The sequence below is a fragment of the Rhinopithecus bieti genome, unplaced genomic scaffold (genome assembly GCF_001698545.2).
Source record: "Rhinopithecus bieti isolate Rb0 unplaced genomic scaffold, ASM169854v2 scaffold_33330, whole genome shotgun sequence".
NCBI classification, from domain to species: Eukaryota; Metazoa; Chordata; class Mammalia; order Primates; family Cercopithecidae; genus Rhinopithecus; species Rhinopithecus bieti.
This window is the reverse complement of record NW_016814059.1, coordinates 134,241-158,091: the sequence shown is the minus strand read 5'-3', so window position 1 is coordinate 158,091 and position 23,851 is coordinate 134,241. Positions and strand designations below refer to the sequence as shown.

Sequence of the window (23,851 nt, the reverse complement as noted above, 5' to 3'; positions counted from 1 at the left end):
GGCCAACCAAGGGGTGACCATGGGGACCCAGCTGCACCGTCTCTCCCATTCCCGAGGACCTGACTCCCACTTACTCGAAGTACTCGGCAGCAGGTGTGGTCCCAAAAGTGTCGTTGAGGCCCGGGCTGTTGCCACTGGAGTCGCCAGGTGGAGCATCCGAGCAGTTGGGGCTGTTCCAGGAGTTGTTGCAGTGAATCCAGGGGAGCTCCGTGGTGAAGGAGGAGAAGAGGTAGTGCAGTGCCCAGGCGATGATAACGTTGTAGAAGAAGCCGACATACAGCGAGATAAGGATGACCGTGAAGCCCACACCTAGCGGGAAGGGGGTGGCCGTGGAGCCCACGTGGGCGGAGCACAGAGCCACCATCAGCAACGTGTCCCTTCCGCCTCCCCTCACAGGAGACATTACCCTGAGCACAGACCCTGAGGACTTTGAGGGTGTCTCTGAGGGACATCCAGGGCCAGCAAGGTCACCCAGAGCTATGGCGAGTATCCAGGGCCACCCTGATGCACCCAGAGACCCCCAGGGACACGAAGGTCACCCCCAGCCACACATGGTCATCCATCCCCACCACAACCACTCAGGATCCATCAGGGTCATCCAGGATCATTGAGGCCATCTAAGGGCTACTCTGGGTGACCCAGGGCAACCCAACCCATGGTTAAGCAGGTCTGTCAGGTCCATGTGAAACCATCAGAATCATCCACGACCACCCAGAAGCACCCAGGGCTACCTAGGGAACTCATGCAAATAGGGCCATCAAATATTGTCTAGGGACACCCAGTGTCTCCCAGAGCCATCAAGACTGCCAATAGTCACTAAGGGACACCTGGGGTCCTTGACAGACATCCACAGCCACCCATAGCCACCAGGCTCATTCAGGACTATGGAGGGCACCCAGGACCACACATGATCACCCAGATTAATCCAGGGCCACTTTGAGTCACAAAGGGCCATCCACGGCCATCCACAGCCATCTCCATTCATCCACAACTATCCACGGTCATCTATAGCCATCTACAACCATTCATGGCCATCCATGGCCATCCACAGCCATCCACAGCCATCCACAACCATCCATCCATCCACAACCTTCCACATCCCACCACCCATCAACCACCCATCCAGCTCATCCATAGCATCCACAGTCATCCCATGGTTCCCACAACACCCACATCCAACCACGGCCCATCCACAACAATCCACTGCCATTTCGACCAACCATCCACAGACATCCACAAGGACATCCCACACCATCTGGGGGGCATTTACCCACAACCTATCTAGGCCCCACCCATGGGCCATCCATCAGCCCACCCATTGGCCAGTCCAGAGCCCATTCCCATAGCCCATTTATTGGCCATCGGTGGCCATCTATAGCCATCTATAGCTGCTCATGCCTCTCCTACAAGACTACTCAGAAGAGTCATCTGGGCTCATTTACAGCCATGTGGAGTCATCCAAGGTCATACTACCCATGCATGACCATCCAGGGTTTCCTAGAATCACCCAGGACCACATAAGACCACCCAGGGCAAGTAAGATCATCCAGGGCTTTCTTGGGCCACCCAGAGGCTTGCATGACTATCAAGGACTACTCAGAGCCATGTTTGACCTTCCAAGGCCTCCCAGGGCCATACAAGACCATCAGGGACCAGCCAGGGCCATCCATAGCCATCTAATGCCATCCAGGGTGTTTTAGAGTGTCCTTTCCAGGACCACAGACCTAGAGTTTGGGCTCCATCCTTTATGGGGGCTCCTGGCAAACTGGAACAGAACTCACTGGTCAGCAGTCTTTGGAGCGGTGTCAGCCTGACTGGTGGGCAGATGGGCCTGGTGGTCAGATAGCTTTATGGGGGCTCCTGGCAAACTGGAACAGAACTCACTGGTCAGCAGTCTTTGGAGCAGTGTCAGCCTGACTGGTGGGCAGATGGGCACCATCATGTTCTTGCTACTGGGGTTCACTTTACTAAGCTCCAGGAAGAATTTTTTTCATTTCCACATTTCTTCTCAGTTTGCTGACATGATTAGTTTGGGTACAACTTTGATTTACTTTGTTAAAACCCAGTAGGCACCATGCCCTGTCTTGCCTGCTCATGGCCAGGGTAGGAGCATACCTTCAAGGTGACTTTTGCAGGGAGTGGGCTTGCTTTTTATGGTCTCAATCCTTAGGAGAGGCTGTTCTTATGCTCAGGACACCTCAGTAAAGTTCTCTTCCTATCATGAAAGCAAAGAGAAGGCTCAAAACTTTGTTTTAAACAGATCCAGGATCAGGAATGCAGGTAATCCTTCTTGGAAAGCGTGCTCAGTGGTGGTGATGATGAAAGTCAAGCCGTTGCTTTTGGAAGGCCTTCTCCCACGTGGATCTGGTCCACATTAAATAATTCTGTATTACAGTCGGTCACGGATTGCCTTTGGAAGGCCTTCTCCCACATGGCTCCTGTCCACATTAAATAATTCTATATTACCATGTGTCACAGAGTCCCTTAAGAGAGAGGCTGGGTTGTGATCCACAGTGAACTCACCCAGGCAGCCACGTTGGGAGCCACTCTCCTGGGAAGCCACATTGTTTCCACAGAGCACTGTGAAGGGTTTTCCATGGTGATGACTGACAGTGGATGCCCAATTTGAAAATTTTTCAAGGTTAAAACTTTCTGTACCAAGTCCTTAGCTTGAAACCCTGGGAAGTCTTTGATCAAACTACACCAGAGTGGATCCCAATCCAGAGTCTGAAGGAAGGACTGACTGTGCCCTGGGTCCTTCCAGAGCCACCGCTGTTGTTTCCTGCCCTGCACCACAGATTGGCAGGCCTGCCATGGGATCACAACGTCACCATGGCCACTGTGCATGACGTCACCATTGGCCACGGTGGCTGACATGGCTCCCAAAGCAAATGGGTCTGCTCTGATCCATGGGACAGTGCAGCCCCCACACCAGAGTCCCCCTTACCAAGAGGACTCCTCCTGGATGCTTCCCTGGGCACCTGGGTGAGGAAACGGCTCCCTTGAAAGGTGGTGGCCAGTGCCAGTACTGGCCAGTCATTTGGTTGCTCCAAGCCCTGCCCTTCGGGAAGGCAGAGGCCCTGACCCGGGTCACTGATGTGTAGCACCTCACCAATCAGCCAACTTCACCATGAGCTCCTCAAGCTCACCGAAGGCCCAGACACACGAAACCCACTACCCTGTTTGCTACAGAACCTTCTAGTGGCCTCTGCTCATGACATCACTGTGGGCTCTAGATGAAGCTTCACCTGACACATTTCTTAAACACCATTTAGTGACACGGGAGGCTGTCTCTCCAAGGAGGTGGCAGGCAAAGTCCCTGCTCGTGTTTCCAGGGAAAACGTTCATGAGAACATGAAGCCTCCCTTCCCTCCTGTCTGACTCCCAGGAAGCTCAGCGCTAAGCATGAATTTCAAGCGTAGCTCTTAAGGTCAATTTCCTTAAATTTATTTTTACTTCGTACCTTTTTTTTATATTAATCTTGTGTGTAGTTTGTTTTGTGTTTGAGAAATCACACTAAAATATGATTGACTATAAAATATTTTATATTCACTACAATTGAATGGTGGGGTTTCCAGGGTGTCTGTAAAATGGGGTTGCCCTTGGCAATGAAACCGAAACCTGACAAACAGAAGCCGGCTGAGGCTCCTGCCTGCAAATGGTGCTTCGCCCACCAGAGCACAGCCACCCTGCACCATCCCTGAACACCAGTACACCCCAGGGCACCCATGAGAGTTGGCTTCAGGAGAGGGTGTTGTCAACACATGCATGGATCCTGCTGGAGGAAGCCTCTGCTGGAGCAGCCCTGCCACACCTCACAGGGGGCATCAGCAGGTCTTCGGAAGAAAGATGGGAGAGGGCCAGGCGCGGTGGCTCACGCCTGTAATCCTAGCACTTTGGGAGGCCAAGGCAGGCGGATCACGAAGTCAGGTGATTGAGACCATCCTGGATAACACGATAAAACGCCGTCTCTATTAAAAGTACAAAAAATTAGCCGGGCGTGGTGGCATGCACCTGTAGCCCAAGCTACTCGGGAGGCTGAGGCAGGAGAATCCCTTGAACCCGGGACATGGAGGTTACAGTGAGCCAAGATCACGCCATTGCCCTCTAGCCTGGCAACAGAGCAAAACTCTGTCTCACCAAAAAAAAAAAAAAAAAAAAAAGACGGGAGAGGACGCCTCTCTGTGTCCGTCTGGGTGTCTTTAGTATGTGCTTGTTGTGTGTGCATGTACCAGAGAGACAGAGAGAAGAAGACAGAACAGGAGAGACACAGAGAGGAAAGGAGGGAGAGAGACAGAAACAGACACAGGGAGAGGGAAAGAGAGAGCAAGGGGAAGGGAGGAGAGGGAGAGTTTTAAAGACCCTCCTCTCAGGACCCTGGGGTGTACCGCGGGGCCTGAAGGCCCCAGAGGCCCCTCTGGCTATGGTGCCCACCCCAAGCTGCTCTGGCGAGACTATGGGAAATGCAGGTGAGTCATGGCCTCTGAGCAGCTGGACCTCACCATGAATTCCACCCTCTGGCTTTCGAGGGTGGATCATGGCTCCCAGTTATGAGCAGGAAGCAGCTCGCAGGTCTGCTGGAGGGGAAGGGCCGGGGCAACCAGGCTCCCTGGAGAGCTGGGCTTCGTTTCCCCATGGAATTGCCACCTGCTCAGGGCTGGATGGCCTTTCAGCTCCATAATGATTGCTTTGGGCACTTTAGCTCATGTCTTAATTTACCACGTGGCACTTCTATTCGATGAGACATGAAAATGCATGCATTTTATTAACTAAATTTTTAAAAAGGACAAAGGAAAGAGAAGGAACAGTATCAGGGCATGGGAAGCATGGTGCACATCTAATTTCATGGGCACTGTCAGTCTTCTCTAAACTGGCATCCTGCAGTTGACGGGCAGGCAGAACGAACGGGACGCTGGCACTGGGACCTGCAGCGTTACTGAGATTCAACAACTCAAGGTGTCTCGTCTCTAAGAAGAAGTCCAGCTTTCTTGCACCGACTCGTCTATCCCTTCATGGGTCGAACACTTCACTTTCTGTGATTTGCAACTTCCTCACCAGGACTAGGTGGGTGTGAACAAGCTCTTCCCGAGATCCGCCCACGGGGCCACGAGCCTTCCGTCCTGCGGCCACGCTTTGCAGCCCACCTCTGGGACTAGTGTTCAGAACAAAGCCGGCATGGGATGCGGGATTGTGGGCACAAGGGCTGTGACACGGAGGAGACGACTGCCCAGCTTCCCCCGGCTACGCATTGCGGGGAACACGATGAGATGCCCGCATCCGCCGGCTGCATTTCTTCAGAATGAGGTACCACTGCTCACGCTGACAGACGTCAGAGGTTTTCTACTAGCCCAAGTCAAGTTGGTGCTCTGAAATTCTCAGAAATCGCTTCTTGTTATTTTATGGACTGCATCATGAAGACCCACACCAGCAGCTTTGTTGGTGAACATCCTTTCCGTGTGACAGACAGAAGGAAATAAGCTCTTATCCCACAGGTCCCTTTTTCTCCTGCCCTCCTCACCTGAATCCTGCATGTGAGGAGGTGATTTAACTTGCTCCAACACCAGGCTCACTGGCAGGAGTGGGGCACAGGGCTGTGCCATGTAAGACACTTGCGACAGGCTCCAGGATGGCTCTTGAAAATCCAGCAAAGCACAGTTTGACGTCGCTGCAGCCTGTGCCAGAGCACGATGTCATCTTTCCTCAGTTTCCCCCACCCCAATGGGCCGGCGTCATCTCTGACTCAGCATCCCAGGGCTCTGAGCTCTCCAACACAGACCACGCTGCAAGCTCAGCTTCGCTTACGACTGCAGGCTCAGAGGCAGCATCTCACCGAAACATGTCCGTGCTGCTGGCCAGGGCCGGGAAGGACACAGGTAACGTGTGTGTGTCTTGAACTGTTAGCCTGGGTTCACTGCAACTCCCGATTTGACACCTGTCTGTCTGTAAGGACACGCCTGGGTCTTCCCTTAGCTACTGCATTCCTCCACTGGGGACCTGACGATGGGGACGGAGACATGTTCTGAGCAATTCTTGTTCGGTTTGACTTGTACCTGCAGATCCCTCCAAGGGGTCGTCTGGCACCGGTGCGTGCCCAAAGCATCTGTCTCTCACTCTGAAGATGTGTGTGGGGTGGGGGTGGGGAGGGAGGCCTCTTTTTGTAGCTCCATTTCAGTGCAGTTCAGTGAATATGGAGCCTAGGAAGAAATGACTGAAGTCGTAAGATTCACTAAGTAGCCCATTAAGAATGAACGAGTCTCGTGCCTGGGAAGAACCATCACACCTGTGTCCAGTCTCAGTATTTCCACGGCATCGAGAGTGACTTCTCCTCCTGGAGCCTGACCTCAGCAGCTCCCTCTCCTAAGGGAGGTCAGCGGCTCACCTCCGAAGGCCCAGCCCTGACCCACTGGTAAAGCGTCCTGGGGCTGTGCTGGGCTCGGTTGTCTTCTAAACACACAGCTTTTCCAGAACTTCTATGAGTATCCAGAGGCTGACCTTCTAGTAGTCATTTTCTTAATGCCAATTGTCTGAGTGGTGGCTCTGAGTAAACGCCTGAATCCTCCCTGAACCACCAGCTCCTGAGAGGTGGCTCTGGCCCACTGGGCAAGCGTGACCTGCGTGCATGGACTGGGGAGTCAGAAACATCTGGGATCAAATCCCACTCTGCTCTGATGGCGACACTGGGGGAACGACCCCAGCCCTCTGGTCCTCAGCATCTGCATCTCCAACACAGAGACACAGTGTGTGCCCTTCCCAGGGTCACATGAGGATGGAGTCAGAAATGCCAGGAGAGGGCCTGGTGCTGGACAGACCACCTGCACTCAACACGAGGTGTGTCTACTTCATGGTGCCAGAGCAGGACACCGGCAGCCAGAAAGGTTCAGTGATAGCTAGATGGATCAATAGCTAATAGATAGGTGGATAGGTCTATAGGTGGATGGATGGATGGATCCATACATAGATGAATGGATGGATGGAAGGATGGATGGATGGATGGATGGATGGATGGATGGATGGATGGATAGATGGAACAATGGATAACAGATGGATGAATGGATAGATCAATAGATAGAAGATGGATGGATGGATGGATCCATAGATAGATGAATGGATGAATGAATGGATGGATGGATGGATAGATGGATCGATAGGTAGATGGATGGATCAGTAGATAATGGATGGATGGATGGATGGATGAATGGATAGGTGGATGAATGGATTGATAGATAGGTGGATGGATCAACAGATAATAGATGGATGGATGGGTAGATGATAGACAGGTGAATAGATGATTGATAGATAATAGACAGACAGAGTTGTGGGTTGCATCCCTCACCCAAGTTCATCTGTTGAAGTTCTAACCTCCCAAACCTCAGAATGTGACTTTATTTAGAGACAAGGTCTTTACAAAGGTGATCAAGTTAAAGTGAGGTCATTAGGGTGTCCCTAATCCAACAGGACTTGTGACCTCATAAAAAGGGGGAATTTGGTTACAGAGACATGCATAGAAGCAAGCAGTATGAAGAGGCACAGGGAGAAGACAGTCTCTGAGCCAAGGAGAGAGGCTAGAACAGATGTTTCCTCACAGCCTCAGAAGAAATCAACCCTGCCGACACCTTGATCTTGGACTTCCAGCCTCCAGAGCTGTGAGACAATAAACATGTGCCTTTTAAGCCCCCCAGTTTGTGTCATTTGTTACAGCAGCCACAGGAAATGGATACAGATAGATGACGACAGATGGATGGATTAGGCAGATAGGTAGATAGATGGGTGAATGATTGATATGAAGATCAGTAATAAAGATAGATATAGATAAATAATGGATAGATATATAACAGATGATTGATGGATGGACGAATGGATGATGGATAGATGGCAGATCCGTAGATAGACATGTGTTTTACCTTAACTACATTTTAACATCTTGACAAAGTAATACCACAAATGAATTGCAAGACCCTCACCTAGAGCAAGGGAATGAACTATCAAGTCCTTGTCATCACAGATCTTTAAGGTAGGACCCAAGTTCAAGTGGCGTGTGCCATGCCTGTGTCTTAGCAAAGCAGGGCTGGATGCCCATGATGCAGCTGGCTTGCTTTGAAAGCTCCAGCATCACCAACATGGTCTGCGCTGCGCCAGGGTGAAGGGAGGCACCTGCACATTACCTTTCAGTACGGGGCAGATCTTCCAGACGCCAGCGGCCCCTTCCCTGTTGAACTGGCCAAGGGCCAACTCCATGTAGAAAAGTGGCATCCCAGCAATGACCATGAAGAGCAGGTAGGGGACCAGGAAGGCACCTATGGGGCAGAATAGCACCTCGAGTTTGGGGCCGTGGAAGGACCCATCTCTCCTCATGGGAGCTTGGGCTGCTACCCCAGTCGACCACCCATGTCTTGGCCTGACCCCTTCACCCCACTCTCCAACGGGAAGTCCCAGGCTGGGGTAGATGAGTCCCGAAGCTCACCCTCCACGGCTGTCAGTGCCCGACACGTCCCTCCTGGATCCCCTTGTCATTGCACACCCTGAGCCATGAAGTCAAACCCAAGAACAGCGCAGGGAGGCCCTGTCCATGCTCAGCGGTGCTCTAGGTACTGTCCTTCCCTGTGGTGGTTCGGGGTGCCCTTCCCTGGCCTGCATCCCCCCACTTTGCCCTGATCCTCTTTGCCTCTTGAGTTGTGAATCTGTGATCCCCCAACTCTGCCCCTGAGCTGAGTGGGCCCTGCCGTCCTGTCCCCAGCTTCCAGGCTTCAGGGACTGCCCCATCGACAGTGGCCCCAGCTTCCGGGCTCTCAGGGGCTGCCCCATCGACAGTGGCTCCCAGCTTCCGGGCTCTCAGGGGCTGCCCCCATCGACAGTGGCTGGGGGTCTTTGGTGCCCCAGGTGCTGGGAGCCCCTCCAGGGTAGGGCCTAGTTCCTCTGAAACCTGCACCTCCCCTGCCCCTGGCACAAAGCCCAGGGCCCCTGGTCTCAACCTCCTAAATCCCCTCTGCTCCCCTGGTCTGACTGGAGTGGGGGAGAGCTTTGCCACTCTCTCTCCTGGGGAAGGGGAGGAGGAGGCATGGGGCCCCACAGCTCTGTCTTTGGGCAACTTCCTGTACCTGCTGAGGCCTCTGTCTTCCCCTCTTCAAGATGGGCATAAAAATGCCAACCTCCTCACAGGCAGCCTGTGAGGCTTCCCCCCAAATTCTTCCCCAGGCCTCCCTTCCCAGACTAGCATAGAGGCCGGTGAGGGAGGCCAGGCGCGGAGGCTGGAAGGCCAAAAGAGGCTCCTGGGAAGGGATCACCAATGTTCTTGGATGTCCCTGGTGGCTCTGCCTCAATCTTTGTTTTCTGGCTCTGTGGCTGGGTTCTGGAGGGTGCAGGGGACACACGCACTTTCCAGGGGCCTCCTCTGCCATTCCAGGCTCCAGGACCTCCACATGCTTTGCAAAAGCTGCCAAAGTCAGTCAGAGGCTGTTCTATGGGCCTTTGAGAATTTTCTTTCCAAAGTGAAAATAGCCTCTGGAAACAGGAGGCAGAGCCAAGCTGCTCCACCCCCCACCCCCACGCCCCAGCTTCTTCGCTGGCTTCCCTTTCCTGAACCCCGAAATGCAGGCATGGGACCCGGCAGCTCTGAGCCCTGCTCTGTGGTTTTGTGACGTCCTCTGGGAAGATCTGCACTGGCCACCAGCTCTCACAGGGAGCTCTGTCCTCATGCACGGTACAGCTTTATCTTGTCAGGGTGCACGCCTTTCCTAAAAGGCCTAGCCCCGGCTGCCCCCATGAACCCCACCTGGCCATTGTGCTCAGAAAGGCTGACATGGGACTTACCCCCGCCGTTTTTGTAGCACAGGTAGGGGAACCGCCAGACGTTGGCCAGGTCTACAGCAAAGCCAATGACGGACAGGAGAAAGTCGATCTTCTTGCCCCAGGTCTCCCGATCCTGGGCCTCCACGGGGCTCTGCCGTGGGTTGGTGAGGGTGGAGCTGGTGAGCTGCACTCCGTTCTGCTCCTTGACAAGGATGAGCTCCACCTCCTTTGGGCCCATGGCGTTGGGTTCCTTAGCCGGGGCCACCACGGAAGACATGAGTCCCACAGAGCATTTGCTCTTACTCATGGGCACACCGGGAATTGAGGAATTCTGTGCTTCTTCCCTCTTGGTCTTCAGTCAATATGAAAAATAAACACACAACAGGAATGCAACAATTCAGCAGCCAGGGCTAGGGACGCGCCTGCTGTGGAGGGCAGAGCCCCGAGGTATTCATGGGCATTGGAAGGAATGGGTGCATTCCCAGGGCCTGAGATGGCACAGTTGGGGTTCAGGAGCTGGGGAGTGCCAGCCCTCACCACAGGGTTGGGGCACTGGCCCATGGAGGCCTCAAGACAGACACTCTGGTTTGCCCCTCCTTCCCCTGCACCCCTCCTCACTCTTATCAATGTGGAATGCTATGTGAGCTCTAGCATGGCTTTCTAATAACAGTGCATGGATATTACCTCCACCTTCCCCCACACTTCCAGAGAGCAATTTTGCAATCTTCAAAGAGCATTCAATAATGTCTTTATGACTGCTCATCTGTATTCCTTTTTTCTTGCTCTGTCACCCAGGATGGAATACAGTTGTGTGATTACAACTCACCGCAACCTCAAACTCCTGGGTTCAAGTGATCCTTGCTCTTCAGCCTCTTGAGTAGCTGGGACTACAGGTGCGCACCACAGCACTGGCTGATTTGTGTGTGTGTGTGTGTGTGTGTGTGTGTGTGTGTGTGTTTTGTAGAGCCAGGGTCTGACTATTGTTCCCAAGGCTGGTTTTAAACTCCTGGTCTCAAGCAATCCTCCTGCCTCAGTCTCCCAAAGTGCTGAGTTGACAGGCATGAGCCACCAAGCCTGGCCATGTATTGTTTATACTCAGTAATAAAGAGCAAAATTTATATAAGCAAAATCAGCCACTGTCAAGGAGAGTTTAGACATAACCATCACAACCGTTTCCTCAAAGAGTGTACAAGCTACATCCACCTAGGGCAGGTGGCACCACCCCACCTGAGAGAGCTGGGCAGAGGATGGACAGGGCTTCATCGCGGGAACCAGCTCCTGGGCCAGCAGGGCAACCCAGGAAATCCTGTCCAAAGCCCCATAAACCCCCCTGCAACGCAGCGCAGGAGAGCAGGAGGGTCTACACCTCCCCAACCAGGGCGACTTCTGGCATTTGGATCCAACAGCAGCATGTTTCAGTCGCGCGCGCGCACACACAGACACACAGACACACACAGACTCACAAACACACATACACACACACAGGCGCGCGCACACACAATGACTGAAGCAGGTCGCAGGTAGAGGCTCCAACAGGCAACTTTCCCTGCATCCAAGTTTGCACAAAACCTCACCCACGAGCTATCACGAGCTATGCCACGCACCGTTGCTGGGTGGCTTCTGCATCTCCCGGTGACAACCCCAACCCGCACGACCCGTCCTATGGGTAAAACACCCGCTGAAGGGGTTCCGCGGCGCGAGCAGGAGGCCGCATTGGGAGAGGGCGCCAGGTGCGGAGCTCGAGAGTCTCCGGGAAGCCGCCGCCGGGAAGCCGCCGCAGCCCTGGGGCCATCTGACCCCGCTCCTGAACGCGGGGCCTCGGAGGCGAGTTTTGGGTGTACACAGCCAAACGTGGCCCGTTAGAAAGCGCCCTTCCTCACCGCGTCCACAACAAGAAGCGGCACTGCCTGGTGAGCCCTCGCCCTGCCTCCCCTCCCTGCCCAGAGCACCAGCCAGCGCGCAGCCGGCGCCCGCCACTACCCCAAAATCAGACAAAGCTCCCGCGAAATGGAGCGGCGGCGTAGAAGACCCACTTCGATAGGATCTGGGGTGCGCCGCACCCCTAGTAGGGTTAAGTTCCACGAGAAGAAACCAGGACCCCCGAGTCACAGCCATAGATACCCACGCGTCCCCTAAGCCGGTGACGGTACCAGGTGCCCACGCGGTCCTGAGCCTAGGACGGGCCAGGGGACAGCCCTGCACCCTCCTCGCGCCTCGGACGGCCTCAGGGTCCCATGCGGCGCTATCAGGGGGCGCTCGGCACCTGCGACTGTTGGCGACTTTGGAGATGGCATGGTCTGCGGGACGCGGGGGCCCCAGACTGTGCCCGGCCCCCGTGCCCCGCCCCTGCACCCCACTTCGGGGTCTGCGGAGGGAGCGGCGCGCCCCGATGTAGGGAGCGATCCTGGCCTCACCTGGGCGCCCCGGCCTGGGCTTTGCACGCGAGTCCTGGTGCCGAGCGCGGTCCGCGAAGCCTCCCCTCCTGCTCCGCCGCGCTGGGCGGTCTCGACCTCGGCCTCGGACTCTTATCCAGTTGCCAGGGTCCGCCCAGCCCCGCCCTCCCGCCGTCGGGGTCGCCCTAGCGTGCTGACTCCGCCTCCCCACCTCCTCGGGCCGCGCCCCCGCCCCCGCCCCCCGGACGCAGATGGCTTGGAGCAAGCGGCGGCCTCGGCTCCACTGTCCTGCGCGTCCCGGAGCCTCGGACACGGGATGCGGGGACCTGTGGGTCCTAGGCGTCGCGGATCTAGACGGGCGCCTTCCGCGGGAGAACTGTCTGGCCGCCCTGCGCCCTCGCTGGCACCCCTCGGGGCTGCCCTGGGCACCCGCTATCTTCGGACGCCCAGGGCTGGAGGCTCCCAGCTGGACGCGGAGGGAGCCGAGCGGCGGCGCGAGGGGAACTGCTGGGACCCCGTTGGACCGACCCTTCCCTCCCTCCCCGTCCGGGGCCCCTGCGGTGGCTCCGCGCTCTAGGGACCACGTCCCTCCCAACCTGCCGCTCCACGCCCTGACCAGCGGACTCGGGACCCCGCCGAGGACTCCCTACGCTTCCCGGCGTGCGGGCTGCAGAGACGCGGGTCCTTCGGTGGCCTTGGGGTCTCCGCGACCTCGAGGCGACCGGCCGAGCCTAGTCCCCACCTTGCCGGCATCTAGTGCGCCTACATCGGAACCTAGGGGCTCGCCTCGCGATCGCAGGAGAAAACCATTTCCCGGGACTGGCCTGGAAAGCACTGGCGATTGGTATCCGGCTCCAGGGCCGAATGAACTCCGAGGCTTTCCCTCCGAGATGTCCGGGCAGGATTTCTTCCATTCAGCTCGCAGAGGAATGGAGCTCCCTGGCCGCCAAGGCCCAGGATGTCCAGGTCCTTAGAAGGCACCGAGGTGAGTGGCCGCGTCCAGCTCTGCGTGTCGCCCCTAGGGTCACCCAAACCCCAGCGTTCCCCCCGTGTACCCTTCGTGCTCCCGTGAGCACCCTGCCCTGGGCGTCCAGGCGAGCCCTGGGGCTCTCCAGCCATTCCAGCCTGCAGCCCACGCTCAGCAGTGAGGGAGGCAGGGCCCCTTGGTGCCTGACCCTGCAGTACCCGCCGGCAGCGCGGTGCCCCGCACTCCCCGCACCCTTCACCCCGGGGCTGACACCCAGGCAGAAGGCACTCGGGGTTGTGCCTCCATGCTGAGTTGGAATCAAGTGGAAACCTGGTGATCCCCTGGGCTGCTATGACAAAAACTCCACAGCCTGGGGGCTCACACAGAAGCCTTTAGTTCTAACAGTTCTGGTGTCCCCAGGCCAAGGCCAAGGCCTGGCCGACTGGGCCGCTTCTGGGTTGCAGACAGTTCTCTCCCTGTATCTCCCCATAGTGGGGACTGTGGAGAGCTCTCCGGAGTCTATTTTATGAGGGCACTGGCCCCATTCCTCAGGGTGGAGCCCTCCTGGCCTGACCACCTGAAGGCCTCCTGACACCACCTCCCATCAGGGGTGGGACTTCATCACCAGGGAGGTGAGGAGACTTCAGGAGAGGGGGATGTGCCACCTCAAAGCTGTAGTGTGGCGGTGGCCCCCACAGAAGGAATCTCTCTACCCTATAAGCTCCATGGCACAAGTTTCAATAAAAAGGAGGGAGTAAGGGCTTGGCCCCGGAGCAGCAGGGTTGAGGAAACAGTCTCCCAAGGAAAAGCCTTTGCAGGTGACTAAGGGAGGCCATTAAATAAAACACAGAGAGAATGGATGTTCCGGTATATTAAAAATACACAGACCGGGCATGAGGGCTCACGCTTGTAATCCTAGGACTCTGGGAGGCGGAGAAAGGAGGATCTCTTGAGGCCAGGAGTTTGAGACCAGACTGGGCCACATGGCGAAACCCTGACTTCGAAAAAAATATTAGCCAGGCATGGTGGCCCACACCTGTAGTCCCAGCTACTCAGGAGGCAGAGGTGGGAGAATCGCTTGAACCTGGGAGGTGGAGGTTGTAGTGAGCCAAGATTGCACCATGGGCCACAGGATGAGACCCTGTCTCAAAACAAAACAATACACAGAGAAACAACATTTCGGAAGGGATTGCAAGCACTGCAGGAGTGCAGAATTGTGACCCAAAGCTAACAGCGTACAGGGCAGGAAGGAGCAGGGACCAGAGGTCACACGGACCCAGACGGCCACATCCTTACTGACCTGTAGCACACAGAGAATGCACCTGCCACACTCAGGAGGGACCACTGAGTGATCACACGCATGTAACCTGCACTCTGTCAAGACAAAGAGCCTTCCTTCAGCCCTGCCTCAACCCCAACCTCCAACCACATGAATTAGGATAAAGGAGCTTTGGGTGTTCTAAGAACAAACCATCTGTGGAAGTTGGGCTCGTGGATGACACAGAGAAAGCGCAGCTCCCAGACCTATGGGTCTCCATCCTCCCACAACAGGAATGCTCTCTGAACTGCGCAGGTGGAAGCAGTGTGATTATGAGCTGATCAGACCTGATCAAACGGCTGACCTTTGCATGCTTGGAACTTTGCCCTAAACGCCAAACCGGCTTTATTATCGTTGCGGTTGCTGCTGTGGCTGCTGTGGGCTCAGGGCGTTGGGTGCAGGCAGGTGGAGCCCCTCTGCCTCTGCACTTCCTGCCCATGCTCTGCACCTCTCCCCACTGGCTGAGACCGCAGCTGCAGAGACCACAGGGAGCCCCCCGGCTGCTGACTGATGTCTCCAAAGCAGCCTTGCCCCACGGGTCTCCCCCTTCTTGGGTGCTGCCTCCTGGGAGGCCCTCAGTGCTGGACGTTGCCCCGTGTCCCCCCTGATTTGGAAGACAGCGTTGGTGCTCCCCCCATGAGTGCTCTATCTGAGAGGGGACAAGGACAGTGGACCAGTGCGCTCTCGGACAAATGGCACTGAGGTGCCAGTCATTTACCTGCCCACGTATTTACTCCATCGAGGGTGTCCTGTGTGCTTTCAGAGGAAGTCTCAGGGAGCCCAGCTCAGACTTTAAAGACCCCAACCTCTCAGTGGTGCTGGGAAGGCCCTGGGGGCGGGGGGCTCGGGGAGGGCAAGGGTGAGGGGCCAGTAGGCAGGAGTGACTTTTGTCCAGGGGTGTGGGAGGTCAGATCCCAGACCTTGTATGTCCAGGTTCTGAGAATGATGGAAGGCTCTGGCCCCAGGCAGGAGGCCCTACTCACTGCTGCACCCCTGTGCCCTCCCAGGGGCCACCTCAGGAGGAAGACAGTGTCCTCTCACACAGCAGGGACAGCAGTACACTTCCAATGTCTTCTCTCAGAGCCGTATCATTTTCCAGCTCACTGCTGGTTTTAATCACAGACATCTTGATGGTCTTGCTACTGCACAGTATGTCACAGTGGTCTGCCACACTGATGACATCAGGCTGGGGAGCAAAAAATGAAAAATGCCAAGATGCCTTGGTAAGACACATGCTTACTAAAAATTGAAAGAAAAAATAGCACATTTTCAAAGCCTGCCACCTTGGTGAAGTTTCTGTGGGTCCATTGGTCTGATTGGTCAAAATATATATCCAAAATGAAAGAACACATGCTGCCTCTGGCAAGCCTACCCCTAAGAAAGAAGTATCGTACCTGGTGAGGCTCTTCGGATTTGCGAGGCGAGGTACAAGACACTCAGGGATGCTTCTCTGGCCCGTTTTGTGTGTTATTCATAAAGCGTTTGGTTTCGAGTAGGGCCCAGAGTAAGAAAGGTTCTGCTGCTGTCCCGGGAGGCCACACAATCCGGTGTTCTCAGACTTTGGCCGGCATCAGAGTCACCTACATAAACCTTTCCATGCACAGGAGGCACAGATCACCTCGCTCCGTCCTCAGAGTCGCAGGTTCAGTAGGTCTGAGGCGGGACCTGAGGACTTGCGTTTCTAGAAAGTTCTCAGGCGATGCTGACGCTGCTGGCCCAGGAACCACACTTTGAGAAACACTGATCTGCAGAACCAGTGGGGCTTGGAGGGTCCGTGGCAGACGGAGATGTTGTAGGCAGTTGAGTAAGAGCTGAACTCTCTCCTGAAAATACGTCTTTTCCTTTGGAATAAGAGCGCCCCTGAGCCACAGAAGAAACTCGGGGAGCTCTGTCACCATAGCAGCGGAGTGGCCCGGCAGAAGCTATTTGTTATCGGACCCACAGAGGTTGTGTAGACAGCATCCTGCCGTCATCAGGTGGAATGTTTACGACACAAGGCTTGAACAGGTCTGGAAGGCACGGTAAATTCCACAAACAAGCACCCACTCCTGCTGCGTTGAGACCCCTTCCTTAACCCAGACCTCTGGCTACATGAGAGTTTCTTATGACATTGAACAGAGGAAATGCATGCATTGGGGCCTGGATTACATGTGTCTGTACACAACATACTGCCCCCAGCTGAAAGTGAAAGGTTGTGTCATCGTGGCCTTCTGTGAAAGACCAGTGAAAGAAAGCTTCCCAGTGGGCACATATTCAAACCATGCGTCAGGTTCGTCATTTAGCCAAGGAAGGATGGCTGGAGGATGGCCCTAAATGTAGTCATAGGCGGTGGCAAATGGCTTGGCTACCAAGCAGGGGACTTCAAAGAAAATTGAAATATTGATGACAAGATTTTCTTGGTAGATTTCATGTTTGTAGACAATCTTGAGGAATTTACAAAAAACCTACTAGAATTTATAAATGAATTTAGCAAGGCCATGGGATCTGATAAAAATCAATTCTAGCCAGGCGTGGTGGCTCACGCCTGTAATCCCAGCACTTTGGGAGGCCAAGGCGGGCGGATCACGAGGTCAGGGGATCGAGACCATCCTGGCTAACACGGCAAAACCCCGTCTCTACTAAAAAATATAAAAATCTAGCCAGGCGAGGTGGTGAGCGCCTGTAGTCCCAGCTACTCAGGAGGCTGAGGCAGGAGAATGGCATAAACCCGGGAGGCGGAGCTTGCAGTGAGCTGAGATCTGGCCACTGCACTCCAGCCTGGGGGACGAGCAAGACTCCGTCTCAAAAAAAAAAAAAAAAAAAAAAATCAATTCTCTTTCTATGTATTGGCAGCAAACAATTGTAAAATGAAACCTAAAATAATTTCATTTACAATAGCATCCGAAACAAAATGCTTGGGGATAAAACATATCTGAGACTTGTGCACCAAAAACCTAGAATCTATTGCTATGAGAAACTTTTAAAAACCTAGACTAGCAGAGGGGTGTCCATCTTTGACTGTAAGGCTCAATATTGATGAGATGCCAGTCCTCCATAAGTTGACATACAGATTCAATGCTATCTCAATCAAAATCGTAACTTGGTTTTTTGAAGAAATGAACCAGCTGGTTCTAAAATGTGTTTGGAGATGCAGGTGACCTAGAGTAGTCAAAAGAATCTCGAAAAAGAACAACATTGGAGGACCTAGGAGATACTTTGCACGATTCTGCCATCCTAACAAAACTAATTGGACTTTTTTCTGTAATTATCTTGGCATTGGTGTCTTTTTAAAAACAGCCTTACTGAGGTGTAATGGATACGCAATATTCCAAGTGTACGATTTGGTGAGTGACTGATGGGGTCATGGCAATGCTATCACATGCAAGATGATGGCAGTGCTCCTCACTCATTGACTTCGCTCTGTGTCTCTTTACCTTGCCCCATCCCCAGGCAACCACTGATTTGCTCTTTTTTTTTTTTTTTGAGATGGAGTGACACACTGTCACCTAGGCTGGAGTGCGGTGGCGCAATCCCAGCTCACTGCAGCCTCTGCCTCCTCAGTTCAAGTGATTCTCCTGCCTCAGCCTCCCAAGTAGCTGGGATTACAGATGCCCACCACCACACCCAGCTAATTTTTGTATTTTTAGTAGAGGCAGGGTTTCACTATGTTGACCAGGCTGGTCTTGAACTCCCGACCTCAAGTGATAAGCCCACCGTGGCCTCCCAAAATGCTGGGATAATTTGTTTTCTATGATTATAGAACAATGTGTTTTTAAGAGAATTTTATATAAATAGGATTATACGGTAAGTACTGTTTTCTGGGTCTGTTCTCTTGCATTCATTGTATTTGAGAAGAATCCACATCATTGCATTGGCAGCTAATTCCCTTTTATTTATTTGTAGTATCCAGTGTGTGGATATGGGATATGATGTGCTTGGTTTTTCCATCTGCCTGTTGATGGACATCTGGCTGTTACAAATAAAGCTACTATGAACATTTGTGTGCAAGTCTTTGTCTGAACATAAGCTCTCACTACTTTGGGGTAGGTAAGAAGTACTTAGTTGTGGAATGACTGGGTTGTTTGGTAGATAGATGTTTAACTATTTTTTTAAAACTGTTAAATTCTTTTGCAAAGTAGTGGTATCATTTTATATTTCCATGAACAGTGTATAAGAATTTTAGTTACTTCATATTCTAATGAATACTTAGTATAGTCAGTCTTTTAAATTTTAGACATCCTAATATGTTTACAGTAATATCTCCTGTACTCCTCTAATGAGCATGATCTTTGAGCAATTTCTCATGTGTTAGCTGCATCAGTGCCACTTCGTGTCGAGTGTCTGTTCAAATCTTTTGCACCTTTGGGTTGTTTAATTGAGCTTTGAGAGTTCTTTACTATTCTGGATGCCAGTCCCTTATGAGACAGGTACTTTGCAAATATTTTTCCTAGTCTTGGACTGTCTTTTCGTTCTCTTAATAGATTTTTTCAAAGAGAAGAGTTGTTAATTTTGATGAAGTCTAATTTATCCATTTTTCTTTCACAAATCCTGCTTTTAGTATTGTATTTAAGAAATCTTTACCTAATTCATGATCACAAAGATTTTCTCCTAAGTTTTCCTCTAAAATTTTTTAAATTATTGATTGCATATTTACACATAGAATGCTTTTTTTTTTTTTGAGATGGGGTCTCGCTCTGTCGCCCAGGCTGGAGTGCAGTGGCCGGATCTCAGCTCACTGCAAGCTCTGCCTCCCGGGTTTACACCATTCTCCTGCCTCAGCCTCCCAAGTAGCTGGGACTACAGGCACCTACCACCTCGCCCGGCTAGTTTTTTGTATTTTTTAGTAGAGACGGGGTTTCACCATGTTAGCCAGGATGGTCTCGATCTCCTGACCTCGTGATCCGCCCGTCTTGGCCTCCCAAAGTGCTGGGATTACAGGCTTGAGCCACTGCGCCCGGCCTAGAATGCATTTTAAACTAGCTTGGTGTAAGACACCAATTGAAGTTCACCACTTTACCTCTGAAGAGCCAGTTGTTCCAGTGGTTTGTTGAAGGCAGCCCTTTCCCCACTGAGTTGCTTTTGCACCTTTGTTGAAAAGTCAGTTGTGTGTATGTGTGTGGGTTTATTTCTGGGCTCATTGTTTTATGATCTGTTAATCCATTTTGATGCTGATACCACACTTGCTGTGGACTGAATGGTGTACTCCCAAATTCATAGGTTAAACCCATAACCCCTGCAAGGTGACTTTATCTAGAGATAAGGTCTTTAGGAGGCGATTAGGTTACCTTAAATTGTAAGGGTGGAGTCGTAACCCAGGAGGACTGGGACCTTATAAGAAGAGGAAGCTCTCTCTCTTTCACTTTCTGCCATGTGAAGACAGAGTAAGAAGGTGGCCGTCTGCAAGCCAGGAAGAGAGGCCTCACCAGGAACCGAATCAGCGGGCGCCTTGATGTTGGATCTCCAGTCTCCAGAACTGTGAGAAACACATGTCTGCTGTTAATTCCCCATATCTGGATATTTTGTTGTGGCAGCCTGAGGAGATTAAAGTAGCACTATCTTCATTATGGTCCTTTTGTAATACATTTTTAAATCAGGTAATGTAAGTCAGACAACTTTGTTCGTTTTCAAAGTTGTTTTGTGTATTCTAGGTCCTGTACTTTTTCATATGAATTTTGGAATCAACTTTTCAATTCCTTCCAAAGTCCCATATGGGATTTCTTTGGGTGGAGGCTGCCATCAATTTTTCATCATTATTCCTTTCTGAGGCAGGCTTCATGTCTAGATTTTCTTCTAAGTTTTGATTTAGCCAAATTCCAAAAGGTTTGATATGTCATTTTGTTTTCATTCAGTTCAAAATATTTTCTGATTTTCCTTTTGATTTCCTCTTTGACCCATTGTTATTTAGATATGTGATTAGTTTCCAAATATTAGAAGATTGTCTGGATATGCTTCTTTATTTTTTGCCAAATGTATTTTTCATTTCAGTATCAAATTTATTTGCCTCTTCATTGGAGAACATGCTTTACATTACCTGAATCCCTAAAGGGAATTTTATGGTCTGTACTGTGGTCTATCTTGGTAAGCTTTTCACATGCATTTGAAAAGAATGTGCACTCTGCTATTATTGGGTGAATTATTGTATAAATATCAAATAGGTTAAGTTAGTTCATACTGTTTTTGAAGTCTTCTGTATCCTTAAACGTTTCTGTATATCTGTTCTATCAACTATTGGGAAAGAGGTATTGAAATCTCCAAGTATAATTGTGTGAACTGCTGTATGTCTCCTTGCAGTTCTGTCAGTTTTTGCTGAATTCATTATGAAGCTCTGTTATTAGGTACATAAACATTTGTCCTTTTGGTGAACTGATGCTATCATAAAATGACCTTGTTTAGACATGATCTTTTTTGAGGATTCCCATGGCTTGCATATTAGGTGGCTTGAAGTCCCACAGTTCTCTGATGCTTGGTTCATTTTTTTTGTCTTTTTTCTTTATTTCATTTTGAACAGTTTGCACTAACATCTATGTCTTCAAGTTTATGTATCCTTTCTTCTGAGATGTTAAATCCACCCCTCATCCCAACCAGTGCATTTTGCATCTGACACATTGTGGTTTTCATCTCTAGAATTTGGATTTGTGTCTTTTAAAAAGTATCTGTCATGTCTCTATTAAACATGTTCAGTCTCGCCTTTGGCTAGCTCTTGGAATGAGGTAACAGTTATGATTGTCAAGGCCTCTCTAATTCTATCATTTGAGTCGTCTCTGGGTCTGTTTCTATTGACTGTAGGTCACATTTTCCCACCTTTTTGCATTGTGCTAATTTCCAGTGGATGCCCAGCATTGTCAATTTAACCCTGTTGGTTTGTGGATAACACTGTACTAATGAGAATATTCTGGAACTTTTTCTTTGGCCACTGGTAAGGTCCCTGTTGTAGTTTGGTCATTCTTTTAGGTTTCAGTTTTAAGCTTTGTCCAGGAGGAACAGAGCAGTGCTTTACTCAGGGCTGATGCTTCTTCCCTGCTGGGGCAAAGCCCATCTTAGTTTCCTGCCTGATGACCAGGTTTCCCAACGGAGGGTAAATCCAGTCTCTACTCTTCCATTGTGACTGGAAGCAAAAATTGTGGACCCATTAACTTTTCTTTTCTTTTCTTTGAGATGGAGTCTTACTCTGTTGCCCAGGCTGGAGTGCAGTAGTGTGATCTCGGCTCACTGCAACCTCTGCCTCCTGGGTTCAGGCAATTCTCTTGCTTCAGCCTCCAGAGTACCTGGGATTACAGGCGTGCCCCACCACACCCAGCTAATTTTCTTATTTTTAGTAGAGACAGGGTTTCACTGTGATGGCCACACTGGTCTTGAACTCCTAACCTCAGGTGATCTGCATGCCTCAGCCTCCCAAAGTGTTGGGATTACAGTCATGAGCCACTGTGTTGGGCCCCCATCCACTTTTCTTACATTTAAGGGAGTTAATCTGCACCTAGCCAGCCCTTGACAGTGTCACATGACAGACAGTGGCCTCCTCATCAGTATTGCTGTTTCTGCTGTCCTTCCTCAGCAAATGTTTTCCAGTTACTCTTGTAGCTTCTCAGCCAAGTAGCTCAGTTCTGCCCTGGGGAATATGGGCAGAATTCATGACATTTAGCTTCATTTAGATGAGAGAACATACTCTGTGTTGTTTAAACATCTTGAAATTTAACTGTGGTCAAGCATATGGTCTATTTTGTCAACTGCTTCATGTGCACTTGAAATGGCACATCATTTGATGAATAGAGCTGTCTTTCTACACAACTACATTTTTCCCTGATGGTTATATCAGTTACTAAGAGATCGATGTTAAAATCTCCAACTATTTTTGCAGATTTATTTTCCTTTAAATCCTGTCATTGATGCTTAATATATTTAAGCTATGTGATTAGATACATGCACTTTTAAGCACTGTGTCTTCCAATTGAATTGAACTTTTATCATCATGAAATGTCTGCCTTTAACTCTGCTAATTCTCCTAGTCTTTAAAGTACGCTTAGTATGACAATCTTGTCAAATAAACTTTCTTAAGGTTCTGTTTGCATGTTATAAATATATTTCCTATTCTTTTACTTTCTTACCTTTTCATTTTTTAATGAGACAGAGTCTTGCTCTGCCACCCAGGCTGGAGTGCAGTGGTGCTATCTCAGCTCACTGCAACCTCTGCCTTCAGGGTTCACGTGATTCTCCTGCCTTAGCCTCCCAAGTAGCTGGGACTACTGGCATGTGCCACCATGTCCAGCTAATTTTTTTTGCATTTTTACTAGAGATGGGGTTTCACCAATTGGACAGGCTGGTCTTGAGCTCCTGACCTCAAATGATCCACCTGCCTCAGCCTCCCAAAGTGCTGGGATTACAGGCATGAGCCACTGTGACCAGCCTATTCTTTTACTTTCAATCTATATTTAAACAGCATATAATTAGGTATTTTATTTTTTGTTTAGTCCAACAAATGTCATTTAGGAGTTTTTAGTCTATACTTAATGTAACTACTAACATGATTGGATTTAAATTTACCATTTTGCTATTTGTTGTATATTTATATTCTCTGTCCTTTGTTCATTCCCGCTCACCTTCCTTCTTAGTTTGGGTAAAATTTACATTTATATTAGTCATACTTCTTTGGTCCTGTTTTCTATGGGGGGAGGGTCTTACTATGTGGTTTTTTCTTTTCTTTTCTTTTCTTTTTTTTTTTTGAGATGAAGTTTTGCTCTGTCACCTCAGGCTGGAATGCAGTGGTGCGATATCAGCTCACTGCAACCTCCACCTCCAGGGTTCAAGAGATTCTCCCACGTCAGCCTCTTGAGTAGCTGGGATTACAGGCACCCACCATCATGCCCAGCTAGTTTTCATATTTTTAGTAGAGATGGGGTTTTACCATGTTTGCCACAAGGTCTCCTGACCTCAGGTGATCCACCCACTTCAGCCTCCCAAAGTGCTGGGATTACAGGCATGAGCCACCATGCGCAGCCACTAGGTGTATTTTTAACTTACCACAATCTACCTTCAAATGCCAAATTTCTGCATGGTATTCTCATATTTCTGCCTGTAGAACTCTGAACATTGTTGGTCATTATGAACTACTGGCAATGAATTATTTCAGCTTTTGCTGATTTCAAAATGTCTGTATTATGCCTTGATTTTTTAAAGATGTTTCATGTAACACAGAATTCTAGGGTGACCACATCCACCTTTAGTCTCTTTGAAGATGTCATCAGTCATCTGGGTTGCATCGTTTCTGCGGAGAAGTCGACCGTCATTCTTATCTCTGTTCCTTGATAGTATGTTGTTTTTCTCCAGCTGCTTTTAAGATTTTCTCCTTTTCAGTGGCTTTCAGCAGTTTGTGATGTGTGCCTCGCTGTGTTTTTGTTGTATTTTTTCTGCTGG

General features: G+C 50.9%; 1 protein-coding gene across 1 annotated transcript in view; it reads right to left on the bottom strand.

Annotated features, from left to right (window-relative positions):
• Positions 1 to 12,277, bottom strand: part of SLC6A3 (solute carrier family 6 member 3) — a 53,025-nt gene extending 40,748 nt beyond the window's left edge. The window contains exons 1-4 of the mRNA XM_017849553.1: positions 12,201 to 12,277; positions 9,808 to 10,138; positions 8,163 to 8,294; positions 75 to 309 (exon numbers count right to left, since the gene is read on the bottom strand). Coding sequence (XP_017705042.1) covers positions 75 to 309; positions 8,163 to 8,294; positions 9,808 to 10,093 — 653 coding nt within the window. The 5' untranslated portion in view covers positions 10,094 to 10,138; positions 12,201 to 12,277. The remainder of the gene's footprint in view (positions 1 to 74; positions 310 to 8,162; positions 8,295 to 9,807; positions 10,139 to 12,200) is intronic.
• Between the last annotated feature and the right edge of the window lie 11,574 nt (positions 12,278 to 23,851).